Source organism: Gopherus evgoodei, chromosome 1 (genome assembly GCF_007399415.2).
Source record: "Gopherus evgoodei ecotype Sinaloan lineage chromosome 1, rGopEvg1_v1.p, whole genome shotgun sequence".
In the NCBI taxonomy this organism is placed as follows: Eukaryota; Metazoa; Chordata; order Testudines; family Testudinidae; genus Gopherus; species Gopherus evgoodei.
Window position 1 is genome coordinate 210,668,935 of NC_044322.1, and position 18,240 is coordinate 210,687,174.

At 43.1% G+C, this 18,240-nt stretch overlaps 1 protein-coding gene across 6 annotated transcripts in view; it reads right to left on the reverse strand.

The window, feature by feature from the left end:
• GSK3B (glycogen synthase kinase 3 beta) overlaps positions 1-18,240 on the reverse strand; it is a 254,631-nt gene that overhangs the window by 16,279 nt on the left and 220,112 nt on the right. For 4 of the 6 annotated variants that reach the window (XM_030534161.1, XM_030534143.1, XM_030534132.1 and 1 more), the window contains 2 exons: positions 3,978-4,016; positions 1,779-1,965 (listed from right to left, as the gene is read on the reverse strand). In XM_030534161.1, the coding sequence (XP_030390021.1) occupies positions 1,779-1,965; positions 3,978-4,016 (226 nt within the window). The remainder of the gene's footprint in view (positions 1-1,778; positions 1,966-3,977; positions 4,017-18,240) is intronic. The other 2 variants (XM_030534152.1, XM_030534178.1) reach the window with 1 other exon arrangement.

Genomic DNA, 18,240 nt, shown 5'->3' on the forward strand with positions numbered 1-18,240 from the left:
GCAGTTTACAGAGGTATACCCCTATCAAGAAAAAGGAAGTCAAACGTTACAGATGTACCAATTCAGCTTGTCCTCCTAGCTCCATCCCAACGTAATGTCTTGTGTTTAGAAATAGCCCAGTAGCCCCTGTTCCGAGTATCAATGGACTAGTTACTTCAGCAATCCCAGAATGCATTGGTAAAACTACATTTTTAAGACCTGTTTGTTGCATATGCAAGCATTGCTAAACAGTAACAAGTGAGAGGACTAAACTTTTCAAGCAATTATGTCCCTGCAATATTTTCTTCTCAACATAGACAAGCCCTTCAGAGTTTCAGCCCCCATACATTACAGGCTGCACCCACTTCCAAGCCAAGCTATTTCGTCTGAAAGTAAACTGGACCTGCATGGTACTCAGAAGGTTATAGTGCGAAGATTTCTAGTTATGTGGAGACACAGGTTTCAAATGGAACTTTCTGATTAAAAAAACGAAGTAAAACAATACACTGACTGCTTTTTACTGCCTAAAAAAGACACTGGCAAAATAGCAGTTTTGTGTCAGAAGCAGAAAATTGTTTTCTGATCTGCTGGTTCAACTGCAAAACTCCATGTTAGTAATGACTAACACAGCACAGTAATAACAGATGCCTCGGTGGGACCGAGCTGGTAGGCTCTGTTACAACACTGGTAGTTCAGGGTGGCAAAAATGTGTAAATGATTGCGGATGGAAGTGATCATTGAATCATAGACTATCAAGGTTGGAAGAGACCTCAGGAGGTCATCTAGTCCAACCCCCTGCTCGAAGTGATGTGGGAGGCTGTGCAATTTCAACAATACTAGCAACACTTGCACAGTGTTGTGTGTGGACAATGCTTTTTACAGATCGAGCTGGACTAAACAGTATAACAATTTCCCCTTGTAATGTATATCGGCCCTGTGTGTGCTGTTAAAACTACATTACAAATTGGTTTAGCCTGTCCACTTTTTCTCTCTGGGAAGCGTTTTGGTACATCCAATGCAGTGCACTTCCCACACCACATTTCTTGCACTCCAGACTTAACCAAACCAACCCTGAAGACTCATCAAATGCGAATGGAGAGAATAAATGATGTAAGGGATGTAAGCTTTGCATGTACATTTTTGGGGGGGAAAGGAGGGCAAGGATGGCTAATTGGCTACTGGTGTGGCTGCAGATAGTTCAATGGTACATTTCAGGGTCATGCTGTGTAATTTAAAAAGTTACTTTCTCAAAAGTTCTTACTCTATTTACTGTTGAATGACAGATGTAGTATTTATAGCTCTGGAGAACCAAGGACTCCATATTTGCGGTCCCCCCCTGAATCAGGCAGCAGCAATGCAAGCTTTTCCACATTGCTTCCCAACAACCTGCTTCAAACATGATGAACAGGGACACCTTTAGAAGGCAATTCAGTCTCCTGTGGTCCACTGGGTCCTCAGCCTTTGTGGTGAGACTCCAAACAAAGCTGTCACTTGGACTGTGGACACTAGGAATTAGACTGAAGCTGCAAACTTATTTTATGCAATCAGATAGTAATGACTTCCAGTCCCATGAACTGAGTTTGAATCAATAATGCAAGAGGATAACGATTTCATAACCCTTTCCTCCCCTCCCTCGAAGCTGATGCAGTCCATTTTTGAGTACGATCACTGGCTATACAACTGGTCCATGTTCTTCCCCCATCTCTTGATTTTACTACTGGGGGAATGGCATTTGTATGAAAGAACGTTTGGCACAGTGCTTCTTCCCAATGGAAGGCTCCTCAACGCTCACAGGCTACCTTGAGTGGTGAAGTTGAAGAGTGCAGGTTTCTCTCGCCCATTGGGTAGTTTGACATTTGGGTCCCGTAGTTCATCGAAAAAAGAGTGCGCACATGCTTCCAGGGGAGTCAGGCGGGCAGTGGGGGTGTACTCCAGCAGACGGCTACATAGTGCGATTGCTTCTGGTGGAGTGCGGGGTCGGAAGACCTACAGAAAAACAAGAGACAGATTGTTTGGATTTGTTTCTTTTTTATTACTGCAGCAAGTCTGAGCAGTTAAATCTCTCAGTGCCTAGTGAGTTGAAACTAAATGCTATTTGTGCTAATATAATGGGTCCTCATGTGTTGGGATGGGAGAATCCAGCTTCTGCAGTTGAAAAGGTTTAGTGCAAAGGGTTTCGCTGTGTGGGTGAAGGGTGCAATGATAGTGAAAGGCTGCATGGGAGAGCTCAGAAAAAACAACTTTAAGAATTAAAGGAAAATTCATTGATCTTATGACAACACACACAGTGGGTGAAATCAGCCATGCATATGATGGAGTTCAAATGCGCAGGATTGACTAAAAGTTAAAATTAAAAAGGTCGTCACTGTTCATTTTGGCAGTAAACAAATGATTTTTCCCCCTAATGTGGATTTTTGCAGGCAAATTGGTCAGATTATTGCTATGGATGACACTGTTCAACTTTGGAAATGAACAAGCGTGTTGCAGGAAAGCTCTCTAGTTCAAGTTTACAGGTGCTTCTTCTTCTTGACCTTACTGAGTTAAGTGATTCCTATTAACAGGGATAATTCCTGCACATTTGGAGTTTGTGAGAACACTAAAAGGTGGTGAGTGAGAAAGCTATCTGACTCTCTCAGAAGTTTACCTTGAGAATATAAACCAGAGTTCACAGCAGTTCTTCCTTGAAGTTGTAGTTCAGACCCCTTAAAAATGGTCCTGCATAGCCAGAATGACACCCCAAATCTGCCTTCCCCATCTCATTACATTCAAGGCAAAATTGAACAGTCACATCCATGTCCTTAACACCCTGCTCGAGCAGTTTCCGTTCACTCTGTTGCACGTGGAATACAGGCCAGGGAGAAGTGCGGTGGGAAGTGGGGTGGGAGTGTTAAATTCTGATGTCAGCATTTTTGATGCAGTTGAGCTAATCCAAAATGCTTTTGCACCAATGCAGGTGAACCCAAACCACCTAGCACCAAGGAATGACCTATACATCACATGCTAACTGACTGCAGCCCCAGGCACCTGGACAGGCTCTGCTTGGGTAGATTTTAAACTGAAGACATTTATGTTCATATTAATTAAAATTAATCAGGTCACTGACAACAATTGACTGATTTTTTTTTAACCCCTTGGTGCCCAGCTGGGTCAGGAGCACCTGGGTTAGTTCTAATGCATTCTGTACTAACTCATCATGTTAGGGAATCCTGACTCCTGGAGCCAAAGAGTTAAGGTACTAAGAGAGCAGAATTTGTTCAGGTTGCTGGGAAGATACTGAGGAGGCTACAGCAACGTAAGAAAAAGCTTCAGTTTGGCACTAAAGCCCAAATGATGTAGCCACTGCAGTCAAAGAACTTCTGCTGACTTCCACGCTTGAAGTAGCTGTGTGTAAATTTTTAGGGGGAGGGGTAGATGGAGGTTATTTACATTCCGTGTCAAAACCCATTGCCTCCAGAGTTTGGATTACTGACCACAATACAAGGGTGGTGCAGTGGCATACGTTTCCCAGTTACAGCCTACACGAGAACAGGACAGTCTCCTTTTATTAAAAGAAGATAGAAAACAGAGAGCCACTGAAGTCTGCCCTTTAACAAAGGAATTCCTCTGACCCCCTACCCCCTTAAATTCTTTATCTTTCAGGTCAGTGAACCTCTGTCAACATTTATAGAATTTAAGAAACAACTGCTCAGCCTCTGTCTGGACTGGGAATGAGTCACTCAAGGTAAGCAATTACTATAATAATCTATACATCAGAAACTGAAAAACCAAAAAACCCCACACAAATACCCACCCTCCACAAATAAAGAGTAATTAAAAAGTGCAATGTGTGCAGATCTACGCCTATCTAATCATTACCTTCTTGTAGGACAAGGGGAAAATATTCACCTGGATGCTAGCTGATGTGTGGCTGTTTGAACCCAACTTTTCCACTTCTAGCTTTTCTCTCTCCTCTTTTCAAGACTAGCCCTAATAATTTGAAAAAATGTTTAAGTACATACCCGCACTCCTGAGGTGAAATGTCCTGTTCCTGACGAGTCCTAAAGATGATAATGCAGTGAAATAATCCAAAGAGGGGGAGTCAATCCAAAAGAGAATAGTCCAGCAAGGAAAAATATATCCAATATTATAAGAAATCCATGGCGTGGGGGACATAGAAAATGTTTATACAATTAGAAACTTTAAACATCAGTCTCCATAGCAGCAAGTCCAACTTGACCACAGTGTATGCCAAAAAAATTGATTGTGCAATGGTGAGGCATAGTATAGAAACATTTCTATGTTAATTTATGTTCCAATGCCAGTGCGTTTACTAAAAAAATAAATAACAAAAAAAGTTGAAATCAAAATTCTAACTAGAAAGAAAAGGGTAACTGAGCTGCCATATTAAAGAATTTGCAGTTCTCTCTGTCCTGGATATAAATGTCCATAGACAACGGGGCTGAATTAGTTTGTCTTAGTGTGTGAATCCCTCAGGCACAGACTACATACATATTTTTCCTCTGTAAATCTGTCCGAGACACAATGTGAAATTTTTTTAAAAAACTAATTTATGATTTCTGCTGAAGAGAAAATGAGAAGTTTTAATTTGTATTTCTAATTTGGCTGTCTTAAATTTGTGTGAGCTATGAGTGTACCAGGCCGCCGCGGATTATTCTCCATTTTGGATTGACTTCCCCACCAATGGATTTGTTTTGATGATGTTATCCTCTTTAGGATTCTTCAGGAACTGGACATGTCTCCTCAGGAGTGAGGGTATGGACTTAGTTTTCTCACTTTATTGTGGGATCTTCCCCCTCATACCCTTGCACCCATTACTTAAAGCAAAAACCTGCATCTTTTAGGTATAGTAATTCAACACAGTTCTACCTGAAATTCTGACTAATTCACCCACCAAGAACTACACAAAAGGGTACAACATTAAACATTAAGAGCAAGGGACAGTCACAGTTAGAGGTGAAGTGCACAACAATATGTATGCCAACACTTAAGCACAATGGGGTGCATCCTGAAAGCTGGGATAGTGTCAGTGCTCTATTGTGCCTAAGTGCCTAGAGAATGGAGGTGACTCACCATTAGCTGTGAATTCCCTCACTTTTATGTTCTGGTGAGACAGTTAAACATTCTTAATGTAGTTTTCAGTGAGGGAATTGATTTAGTAAATAATCCGCGGATTATTTTTTAGTCTGCGGACTAAAATTTAGTGCACGGACTAAAATCCGGCCCGTCAGAGTAAAATCTACTTCAACTTACAGTACATCTGGGGGAAGGGAAAAAAAAGCTAAGTTCACAAAGTAAATATAGTTGGGGAGACTAACATTTAGTATGCAGACTAAATATGGCCGGGCAAAATGCACAGCAAGGCCACAAACAAAAACAAAAAGAACCAAAAAAAAAAAAAAAAAACAAAAAACAAAAAACAAACCACTGACAGGAACTTTTAAAGTGACCAAATACTACCCCACCTGCGCAGCAATTCATTTTTATAAAATGAAATGACTCCTTTTTTCAAGGGGAGATGTCCACAGTAGGGACAGACTAGTACATTTCATTTTCAAAAAATGAATGTGTTTTGGAGATAAACAAATGCAAAAAAAAGTCTTTACATATAACATATTTCAAGCAGAATTTGCACTTGCATAACTCAAAAACTAAATTTCCCAAAACAACCATTTTCAGGCTGAGACCTCGCTTGCCAGAGTTTCAGCCACGATCACATTTTTTATGGCTGAGTTACAAATCCCGTGAAAATTCTTGTGTAGAATGGACACGTAGATTCACCTGAATAGCCATACAGCTTTTTCCTTCCACTCCCCAATGACTCTATACTATTTCAAAAAGCTGGAATACAATGCTAGTTCATCCTTTCTTCAAGTCTGTTGTCGATGTTCAAATGCTAATAAACTTCCATGGCTAAATAGGAAAACCAAGTCTGCTGCCTCTTCCAAATGGTCCCTTCTTCCTAATATACACTGTAATCAATGTGCATTTTACTAACCACTTTCCAGAGACTGGCAACCATTTTAGACCTTTCAAAAACCATTGCCAAGTTAAACGTCTCTAATATGACACACTGTTCCATTCCTCAGAAGGTGAATTAAGAGAGAACTTATGTGAAGTCTTTGTTCACAAGCAGCATATTCACTTTTAATCTTAATTTAAACTAGCTGCAGTTGGTTAACAGTGCTCATGACCTGGCTGAATTTTAAAATCTTTCTACAGTGGGAGTGGGAAGAAAGAGAACAGATGGGGCTTAGGACGGACACACATCTTGCTTTACTCAATCAGCATTCAACTCTCAAACCAGACCACATGGGGTACTGGCAATGTATTGTTTTAACCAAATGGCTAGTCTGACTTTCAGTCACTGACATAACAGACTTTTTTCATGCACAACATGGAACTCTCTTTTCTCTGTATAATTAAGCACCGAATCTGAGACTTGACAATGTTACCCCAACATGCTTGTCTATCCTCATATGTATTACAAGACATTATTCCATGCCATCAGCCACCATGTGTTTTGCATGCAGATTCTGGCAACTGTAAGCATGCTGTGACACTCAGGAGAGCAGAGGCTTATTAAAAATAACTATGTTGCTATTGCATAAGAACATAAGAATGGCCATATTGGGTCAGACCAATGGTCCATTTAGCCTAATACTCTGTCTTCTGACAGTGACCAATACCAGGTGTTTCAGAGAGAATGAACAAAACAGGCAATCCTCAAGTGATCCATCCCCTGTCGCCCATTCCCGGTTTCTGGCAAACAGAGTCTAGGGACATTTCAGAGCATGGTTTAGCATCCCTGCCCATCCTGGCTAACAGCCACTGATGGACTCATCAAGTTCTTTTTTGACTCATCTAGTCTTGGCCTTCACTGCATCCTCTGGCAAAGAGTTCCACAGGTTGTGCATTGTGCAAAGAAATACTTCCTTTTCTTTGTTTTAAACCTGCTGCCTCTTAAATTAATTTAGTGACCCTAGTTCTTGTGTTATGAGAAGGAGTAAATAACACTTCCTAATATACTTTCTCCACAATAGTCATGATTTTATAAACCTCTATCATATCCCCCTTAGTTGTCTCTTTTCCAAGCTGAAAAGTCCCAGTCTTATTCATCTCTCCTCATATGTAAGCTATTCCATACCCTTAATCATTTTTGTTGTCCTCTTCTGTACCTTTTCCCAACTCCAATATAACTTTTTTGAGATGGGGCGACCACATCTTCATGCAATATTCAAGATCTGGGCATACCACGGATCTATACAGAGGCAATATATGGAGGGAAGGGATAGCTCAGTGGTTTGAGAGCATTGGCCTGCTAAACCCAGGGTTGTGAGTTCAATCCTTGAGGGTGCCATTTAGGGATCTGGAGCAAAAATCTGTCTGGGGATTGGTCCTGCTTTGAGCAGGGGGCTGGACTAGATAACCTCCTAAGGTCCCTTCCAACCCTGATATTCTATGTTTGCGTTAAGTTAAAACGGCAAACTCTGCTAAACTTCCTGTGGCTGGAGTCTCTCTTGTCTATACAGATGTAACAGAGACTGATGATTTCTCCCAAAACAATGTAGTTTTTCATAATTCTTCAAAAGTTCCCCTCTCCCATTTTTCACAATCTGTGTTATGGCTGTGCCATATTTCCAAAGTTATTTTGCCCGTGTTTTTTAGTCTAACAGTGAAAATAACTGCATTAAAAATAAGTAAAAAACCACTGAAGTTTTCCTGGCAAGTTCAGGCCATCCTACTCAGTGTGTAAGGGGCAATGGTTTAGTGCCATCTGCAAACTTGCTGAGGGTGCAATCCACACCATCCTCCAGATCATTAATGAAGATATTGAACAAAACCGGCCCCAGGGACGACGCTTGGGACATGCTGCTTGATACCAGCTGCCAACTAGACATGGAGCCATTGATCACTACCAGTTGAGCCCGATGATCTAGCCAGCTTTCTATCTACCTTATAGTCCATTCATCCAGCCCATACTATTTTAACTTCTTGATCACTTTCCTCTCTTCTAAGTGCTTCAGAATTGATTCTTTGAGGACTTGCTCCATGATTTTTCCAGGGACTGAGGGGAGGCTGACTGGCCTGTAATTCTCCAGATCCTCCTCCTCTTTTTTAAAGATGGGCACTACATTAGCCTTTTTCCAGTCATCCGGGACTTCGCCCGATCGCCATGAGTTTTCAAAGATAGTGGCCAACGGCTCTGCAATCATATCCGCCAACTCCTTTAGCACTCTCGGATGCAGTGCATCCGGCCCCACGGACTCGTGCTTGTCCAGCTTTTCTAAATAGTCCTAAGCCACTTCTTTCTCCACAAAGGGCTAGTCACCTCCTCCTCATATTGTGCTGCCCAGTGCAGTAGTCTGGGAGCTGACTTTGTTCGTGAAGACAGAGGCAAAAAAAGCACTGAATATATTAGCTTTTTCCACATCCTCTGTCACTAGGTTGCCTCCCTCATTCAGTAAGGGGCCCATACTTTCCTTGACCACCTTCCTGTAGGCCAATTCGTAAGATTAATGACAAAAGAATACAAAAAAATAGAACAAAATTATTTACGTCCCACAAACATTTTTATATCAATTAGAATGAGAATGAACAGAATGAATAATCTGTTTGATAATCTCCCCTCAAAACTATAGTCTGAACATGAATTTTGGAAGCTGTAGAAGCAGAACAGAATCTGCATAAATCCTGGGGAAAAAAGTGAGGATAGCAACAGTGGGAAGGCAAGGTGGTAGCAATAGAGAGATATAGCTAGTACCAGCAAGAGGAGAGAGAAAAGCTCACACATGAGACTGTGCTATTTGACCTTAAGCTCAGACTGAGGGGAAAAGAACAAGGCTGGCCTGCAGCTAACACAAAAGGTCCCAAGTTCCGGCTCAGTCATTACCAAACTATTTAAATGTGCAAACATAGAGAGATAAAAGCTAGTAAGAAAATAGGTTTATAATAATACAGTACTTTGGCAAATCCTTCTTCCTGGTATTAGTTCTCCACTGTACTATGTGAAAAACACATTCCTAAAGACAGCATCCACCAACCTAGTCTATAATGCCTCCCGAATGTTTATACAGATGGCCAGATTACTGCCCTGCACAGCTCCAAAATGAAAACCAGGCTGCGCCAATAAGCTTGGAGAAATATCAGGAGGGCTCAATCCCAGCAATACAAGATTCCTGGATGCAGTTCATCTTAAGTGGTAACTATCTTCTCCAGTCATATAAACTAATTATAAACTTATAAATAGATACATTCATGGAGGATAGGTCCATCAATCATTATTAGCTGAAATGGTCATGGATACAATCCCATGCTCCGGGTGTCCCTAAACCTCCAACTGCCAGAAGCTGGAACTGGAAAACAGGGGATGATCACTAGAAATTGCCCTGTTCTGTTCATTCCCTCTGAAGCATCTGCGCAACTGGCCACTACTGGAAGACAGAATACTGAGGCAGATAGATCATTGGTCTGAGTCAGTGTAGCTGCACTTATGTTCTTAGAGGTTTGCTCACAGGGAAGGGAAAACACTGCTTCATAAATTATGTGAAAATCAGAGGGCATCTTAGAGGTATGAGAATAGACCATAACCTGTGCCTACTACTATTTTGCTGGGAAGGAAGACAATCCCCTTCAAAAACAGAACTTGGTCTCTTGTACTCTTTTCATTTTTCATTTCCACTACCAAAATAACTCTCGTCCATCACCATCACACCATTGGCCTGAAGATTCTAGGGGCAGTTAATGAAATTACTCTTTGGAGCACACCCAAATTTAATAGACTACTGTTTTATGTGAGAAAATTGACTTCACGTGTGAAAGTCTTTCAAGGGACAGTTATCCCAAGACACCAGAAAAACCAGGGTGACTATAAATAACACCACATGCCAAAAGATAGTATGCACATTCTGGTGAATTTTACCACCTATAACTAGGGCTTTGTGTCTGTCATGGAAGCCGCCGAAGTCATGGATTCCATTACTTCCCACGACCTCCGTGAGTTTTGCAAAGGTCAGTGTGGCTGACCCCAGGGCTGCTCAAGTAGCTGGCCCTCAGGACAGCCAAACCAGCCACTGCTCCGGCAGCCGACTGGAGTAGCCGTGGTCTGCTGGTCCGGGTAGCAATCCCGCTGGCCGGCTGGAGCAGCCGTGGTCCCTGTCAGCTGGTGCTGCTGGCCCTGGGTGCTCCCCCAATTACGCTTCCCCCCCCAAAACCCCAGTGCCCCCCAGATTTAATCACAGGTATTTTTAATATAAGTCATGAACAGGTCACGGACCATGAATTTTTGTTTATTGCCCGTGCCCTGTCCATGATTTGTTCTAAAAATACCCACAATTAAATCATAGTCTTATCTATAACCCATATAAACATCAGCCATCCTCACAACAGTCCTGTGTGGTAGAAAGAATTATCTCCACTTTATAGAGACAGAAGTACAGCAGTCAGGTGAAATGATTTGTCTAAAGGAACAAAGCCTATACCTCTCATGCTACTGTGCTACCCTCATGGCCAGAAGTCACACTGTTAGCTCAGTAGAGAAGCTAGCTCTGCTGTAGGCAGCTTGCTGGGAAGGTGCTTCCAATGACAGCAGAGTCCTCACACCAATAAAATGATCAAGGGTCCATGCAGAAATCAAGAGAGCTGTGACTATGGTTTACATACACCCTAGTGATTAGCCCTCGACAGCTTAAGGGACTGTAAATAACCTGTCAAGTATAAGGGGTAGCCATGTAAGTCTGTATCCACAAAAACAACAAGGAGTCCGGTGGCACCTTAAAGACTAACAGATTTATTTGGGCGTAAGATTTCGTGGGTAAAAAACCATAAGATACAACTGAAGTTACTCCAATCCCTCAGACAGAGGCAAACACCTACAAGATCTTTATCAAGCATTCTTAAAACTACAATAACCACCTGGGGAAGTGAGGAAACAAGAGCGAGACGGACACCCAGAAGTCACCTACTACAGGACAGGCCCAACAAAGAAAATAACAGAACACCACTGGCCATCACATACAGCCCCCAGCTAAAACCTCTCCAGCACATTATCAACGATCTACAACCTATTCTGGAAAATGATCCCTCACTCTCACAGACCTTGGGAGGCAGGCCAGTCCTTGCTTACAGACAGCCCCCCAACCTGAAGCAAATACTCACCAGCAACTACACACCACACCACAGAAACACTAACCAGGAACCAAACCCTGTAGCAACCTCGTTGCCTACTCTGTCCCATATCTACTCTAGCGACACCGTCAGAGGACCCAACCGCATGAGCCACACCATCAGGGGCTCATTCATCTGCACATCTACTAATGTGATATATGCCATCATGTGCCAGCAATGCCCCTCTGTCATGTACATTAGCCAAACTGGACAGTACCTACATAAAAGAATAAATGGGCACAAATCGGACATCAGGAATGGTGAAATACAAAAGCCAGTGGGAGAACACTTCAATCTCCCTGGCCATTCTATAACAGATTTAAAAGTAGCTATACTTAAACAAAAAAACCTTCAGAAACAGACTTCAAAGAGAAACAGCAGAACTAAAATTCATTTGCTAATTTAACACCATTAATTTGGGCTTGAATAGGGACTGGGAGCGGCTGGCTCATTACAATAGCTGCTTTGCCTCTCCTGGAATTGACACCTCCTCATCAATTATTGGGAGTGGACTATATCCATCTGGATCGAAATGGCCCTGTCAACACTGGTTCTCCATTTGTGAGGTAACTCCCTTCTCTTCATGTGTCATTATATAATGCCTGCATCTGTAATTTTCACTCCATGTATCTGAAGAAGTGGTTTTTTACCCACGAAAGCTTATGCCCAAAAAAATCTGTCAGTCTTTAAGGTGCCACCGGACTCCTCGTTGTTTTTGTAAATAAGCTGTGATTCTCAGGAAATACTGAAGAGAAGCTTTCAACCCTAGCAACTGATTACAATGGTGAAAAGAGCAAGGCTTTTAAAAATAAAGCTGAGACTGTCTCCGGCATTGTGTGTTTCTCAGAGCAGGAATGGGCCAGGACCAAAAACCTTCATCAGTGCAAGGCCAGCTCCATACATAACATGTGAGCCATCTTTCAGACTTCTTGGGGAATGGCTCAAAAAGAGGGCCCATGCTGCTTACGGCTGCAGAGCTGGCGCTCGGGCAGAGACCCCTGGCCACACCACTGCCTAGGAGCCAAGGGACATGCTGGCTGCTTCTGGGGAGCTGTGCAGAACCAAGTAGGGAGCCTGCAGCCCCACCACCCTCTCCCCCAGAGTACCACCAGGCCACCTCCCGCCCAAGCACCTGGGATTCCCGCCTCCCCCCCCAGAGTATACGAGATTTAGTCAGGGGTATATAGAACAATCCATAGACAGGTCACGGGTAGTAAACAAACTTCATGGCCTGTGACCAGTCCATAATTTGTACTAAAAATACCTGTGACTAAAACACAGCCTTACTTATAACTACATACATGTCAATGGGGGTGGGGGATGGGTGGTTGGGGAGGACTGGCACCTGCAGGAAGGAAATGTTCAGTTAAACACTTTCAAGAATCTCCAACATATGGATGCAAACCTACAGTCCCTATCCATGTCCATACAGTACTTAGTGATATTATACTGAGTTTACATAGATGAGATGTCTTTAAATAAAACTAGGTTTACTGGTTTTATGTGCTCTCCTCAACGAAGGCAAGGTGGCATAATGGGGTGGTGGTACCGTCTCTATCAGATCACAGGAAAAGATCAAGAATAAGGACTGTACAGTAAAAGTCTGTGGGTAATATAATTTTAAGTGGAGTTTATCCATGTACAGGGACCCGAGTGTAGTGTATGCAGCGCTAAGAAGTTTAAAATAGTTCCAATTCTGAGACCCACATGGCCATTGCTGTCTAGAGATTGTGTTAAATGCATTAGAAATACCCAAGACAACAGGTCCCAGCCCCAAAGACCTTGTAATCGACGTAGATGACACAAAGACCAAAACTGGAGAGCATGGCAGAGTGTGGTATGTAACACAAGAATACTTAAGCCAAGTTTGCAATGTTTTAAAAATATCTTCCTTCATTCCGCTTGCCTATTTTACTTATTTATCTTTATAATAAATTATCTTTTTATATTTACTTTATGATTAAGAGTTTGTAACCTTTATTCAACATGGTACATACAATAGATAGATTTCTTTTCCACTCTACTCCGCTTTTAATGGTTTTTATTTCCAACATAGTTTTATTAAACTAATTCTTTCCTAAAATGATTTAGATCTTTCCTATGACTAATCTTTTCCTATTTTTGTAACATTTGTTACCTTTCTTAACAAATTCCTATTTATGCTGTTACCTATTGTTATTAATGCTTATCCAATATCCCTACCCTGCTCCGAACAATTTCCCACCCTTTCAGAAATCACAGATACCATTATGATAATCAAGTCTGACCTCCTGTACACAGCATAGACCACAGGACCTCCCTGAATTCCTGTTTGAACTAGAAAAAACATCCCATCTTAATTTTAAAAAAGTCACTAGTGATGCAGAATTCACCATAACCTTTGGTAATGTTTTCCAATGATTATTTACTCTATTAAAAAATGTGTGTATTTTTAATCTGACTTTGTCTGGATTCAACTTCAGCCACTGGATCTTGTTATACTTTTGTCTGCAAGATGGAAGAGTCCTTTATTATCAAATATTTATTCCCTATGTTGGCATTTACAGATTCTATGGCAATCACCCTTTAAACTTCTCTTTGTTATGCTAAACAGTGTGAGCTTCTTGAGTCTTCACTAGAAGACATTTAATCATTCTCATGGCTCTTCTTTGAACCCTGTCCAATTTATCAGCAATCTTTCTGAATTGTGGACACCAGAACTGGACACAGTATTCCAATAGTGGTTGCACCACTGCCAAATACAGAGGTAATACAAGTGCCCTATTCCTATTCAATATTCCCGTTTATACTTCCAGGAATTACATTAGCCCTTTAAATCATAGCGCTTCACTGGGGGCTTATGTTCATCTGATTATCCTCCATGAGCTTCAAATCTTTTTCAGAGTCCCTGCTTCACGGGATAGAGTCTCTCATCCTGTCAATATGGCCTGCATTTTTTGTTCCTCGTTTTTTAGTGAGTAACTTCTCATTTGGACATATTACAATTATTTTTGCTTGCGACCAGCTTGACCAAATGATTGCTCTGTATCAGTGGCCTGTGCTCTTTCGTATTTACCACTCCTGCAAACTTTATCAATGATGATTTCATGTTTTCTTCCAAGTCATTGATAAAACTGTTAAATAGCATAGGGCAAGAACTGATACTTGATGCCAAAATGCTAGCTCATCTACAACTTTGCCTATCTCCAACCATCTGCAATCCAGCCCAAGAACACAGATGACTTGGCCAAACCCATTTGGTCCCATGAACATTTCCTGAATTTTTTGATTAATAAGGGGCAGTCCCAGTCCCACACGCAGTGGAATATAGGCCCAGTGCAGGGAAACGCTTTACATTTTTTCTGTTTCAGAGGATAAACAGTTTTAAACTTTGTTTTATTTAGTACGGCTTCTAGATCTACTATTCCTATATCGTCTGCAGGGATCCTGAGCTAAAATTATCCAAAGTAACTAATGACTGAGTGCCCAACTGATAGATCTTGCCACTTCTCACAAATCAAACTGCAAGACCTATTGTGGCTGCACTGTCTGATTTAGGTCTTTGCAAGCACAACGGTGCTTTCTAAATTATTTTTGTCTACTCTGTCATTAACATTTAATCTCCGGATAAAACTATATGTTTTTTTCTGCAGAGGTAGATGTCCATACTACCCACTCTTGTGATTCTAGGGAAATCTACTTTTAATCTGTTTTTGTCCTACCATTCACTGTCTAAAGAACATTTTGACTCTTGGCAGCAGTCTCAACCAGCAGCCAAAATCTTGGGATGTTGATGACAATCATTAGATAAGGAGCGCCCAAGGCCAGTGCAACCACTTAGGCAAACTAGGTGGCCACCTGCAGTAACGGAGAGGAGTGGGGAGGGCAGGGTGCACAGGGGAACCGCTCCTCACCCCAGATCACCTCCACTCTGCCTCCTCCGCTGAGCGCACAGCCCCAGCTCTAAGTTTCTTCCACTTGGTGCTGTAAGCCTGGGAGGAGAGGAGAATTAGAGCGACGCTGGCGTGCTCAGTGGAGGACGCGGAGTGGAAGAGAGCTGGGGCAGGCTCCTCAGGCACTGTTAGCTTCTCTGGGGGTGGGGTGGTTGTCTTCCCAGGCGATGTTAGCTTCCACGGGGGGGGGGGGGGGGTCGTCTCCCCAGGCAGGGTTAACTGCTGCTGGGGGGTAGCTGCTGCGGGGGGCGGGGAAGGGTGGCTCCCCAGGAATGGGGGGCGGCAGGCTCCCCAAGGGGGGCTGGGTTAGCTGCCACTGGGGGGCCTCCCCTGGTGGGGGGTGAGTGGGCGTGGTTAGCTGCTGCATGGGGGTGGGGTTAGCCTGGATTGGGTGTGGCGCAAGGTGGAAGTTTTGCTTAGTGCACAAAACTTCCTTGCACCAGCCCTGGGAGCGCCTAATGTTCTCAGACCCAGACCAAGGTACTAAATGAAGGCCACCATAGATCCCAGAGCTTTGATTCAGAAAAGTTTTGAAGTTCTGCTTCTGATTTCAGTTTACAGTGGCACATGCCATGAGAAATTTTGCTCCTGAAATTGATCAAGGAAGATTCTCAGCTACTGCAACAAATGAAGCAACGTTAAAGGCATTCTGCTCGCCATTCACCATCCATCTATGATATCTGAGAAGATCCAACATAGTTGACTGCAGGTTCCCATGGATGAGCCAATCATCTGGAGAAGAGGCTAGACAACATCTAGACAGATACATGACTAAAGAGGCCTTGTGCAGGGTCACATTTGGAGATTACGAAATGTATTGGAAACAACTCCTAAACTGAATCAGAATGCTCAGAATCATAAGAATTTCAACTGACCCATTAGAAGGAGATATGGAGGTAGCATCTAGAACAGGGGTAGGCAACTTATGGCACGGGTGCCGATGGCGCCACACAAGCTGATTTTTCAGTGGCACTCACACTACCCGAGTCCTGGCCACCGATCCGGGGGACTCTGCATTTTAATTTAATTTTAAATGAAGCTTCTTAAACATTTTTAAAACCTTATTTACTTTACATACAACAATAGTTTAGTTATATATTATAGACTAATAGAAAGAGACCTTCTAAAAACGTTAAAATGTATTACTGGCACCTGAAACCTTAAATCAGAGCAAATAAATGAAAACTCGGCACACCCACTTCTGAAAGGTTGCCAAACTCTGATCTAGAAGGTATATAGTACAAAGAAATGCTCCCATTTCACAACTTAAAAATGGATAGCAGAAGGATCCAGTCAGAGACTCAACACCATCACCATTTATGCTGTTCAGAGACAGCAGGGGATGTAGGTCTTGCATCCCTAGGTATTACTGAACAGAGGAAACCTGAAAAGTCACTTGCATCTGAAAATAGTCCAACATTTATAGTATAGCTGTTTTCAAGGGCAAGGTTCTTACATGCTGAAGTGTCCCGTCCCACCCCTCCCCCCAGCCAAACGGGTCTAAATTTTGTCAGAATATCCTCACACAACAGTTTTAAGACACTAATTCAAAGATATCCAGATCTTCACCAACAGAAATTAATCTGTCAAACTTTTTGTGCTGATGTGTGGTCAGAGAGACCATTCAAAACTTTAGTTTCCTCATGAACCTGTTGAGTTGCGCAGGTCCAAGATGGGTCTGAGGCTCCCTTTTACTTTCAATATTAGGAAATACCAGGAATAAAACCCCTTTCCCCTGAGCTCTGGCAGAACCTCCTCCACAACCCCTGCCAATAGGAGGGTTTGTACCTCCTGGATCAGAAGTTGCTCGTGAGAGGGGTCTCTGAAGAGAGATGGGGAAGAGGGGTGGGAGAGGAAAATTGGAGAGACTATCCCATCTCTACCATGCAGAGGACCCAATGATTTGAGGTGATTTGAGACCATGCTCGGTAGAAATGGGATAGATGTTCTGAAAACAGGAAAGAAGGATCCAGTTGAGAGGTTGGTATAATTCCCTTGGGCGCATCCTCAAAACGTCTGCCTAGGGCTTGGTGGCTACCTGGATGACGCCAACCCCAGTCCCCAAACAACAGTGGTTCTGGTTTTTGGGATGCCTACAGTTCTGGTCCTGCCTAAACTGTTCCTGGTATAGTTGTGTCATGGGTTGAGGCCTAGATTGTCTACACCGGGTGGCAGGTGTGTGCAGAGCCAGCAATCTTACAGTGAATTGGGAGTCTTTCAGACTGTGGAGTCTTCAGTCCGTTTTCTCCGAAAATAATGTGACTCTCTCGAACGGTAGGTACTGAATTGTCTGTTGGACCTCCCGAGGGAGGCCCAAGGCCTGCAGCCATGAGCAACGGTGCATTGCGATGCCCAAAGACATTGTCCATGTTGCAGAATCCGCTAAGTCTAATGCCCCTTGTAGTGATGTCTGGGCGGCCATCTTGCCCTCGTCCATGAGAGCTGAGAATTCCAGCTTATCTGGTGGGACAAGGTCTGAGAATTTGGATATTGCAACCCATGACTTGAAGTTAGGTTGGCTAAGGATCGCCTGCTGGTTAGCCATTCGAATCTGGAGCCCTCCAATGGAGCATATCTTCCTCCCAAAAAGATCCAGCTTCTTTCCTTCCTAAGCTCGACGGGTAAGTCCTTGCTGCCCTTGCCTTTCCCTTGCATTAACAGTCACCACTACCAAGTCCGGCAGCTGGATAAACAAGCATCCATCGCCCTTGGAGGGCACAAAGTACTTTCTCTCGACTCTCTTAGCTGTAGGAGCCAGAGAGGATGGTATCTGTCACAGATTTTTGTGTTCTCCTGAATGGTCTTTATCAGGGGAAGGGCCACCCTGCTGGGTCCTGCTGGGGATAAAATGTCTACCATTGGTTCTGACACCTCAGTGACCTCCTCCATCTGAACCCTGAGGTTCTAGGTGACCAACCTTAGAAGTTCAAGGTGGGCTCTGCGGTTCGGAAGGGGAGACCCCGAGGATGTTCCTACCACTGTCTCATTGGAGATGATGATGAGGATCCCGGAATATGGGAGGGGCCCTCCTGCCCATCCAGCTCAAAAAGCTGCGGCTCCACACCCAAGTTGGATTCTATTTTTGTGCCAGCCCCGGTACCGGTCACAGTAGCAGCACCGTCCATGGTACTGAGTGTAGCCATGGTGCTGGGTGTGTTTTCAGTGC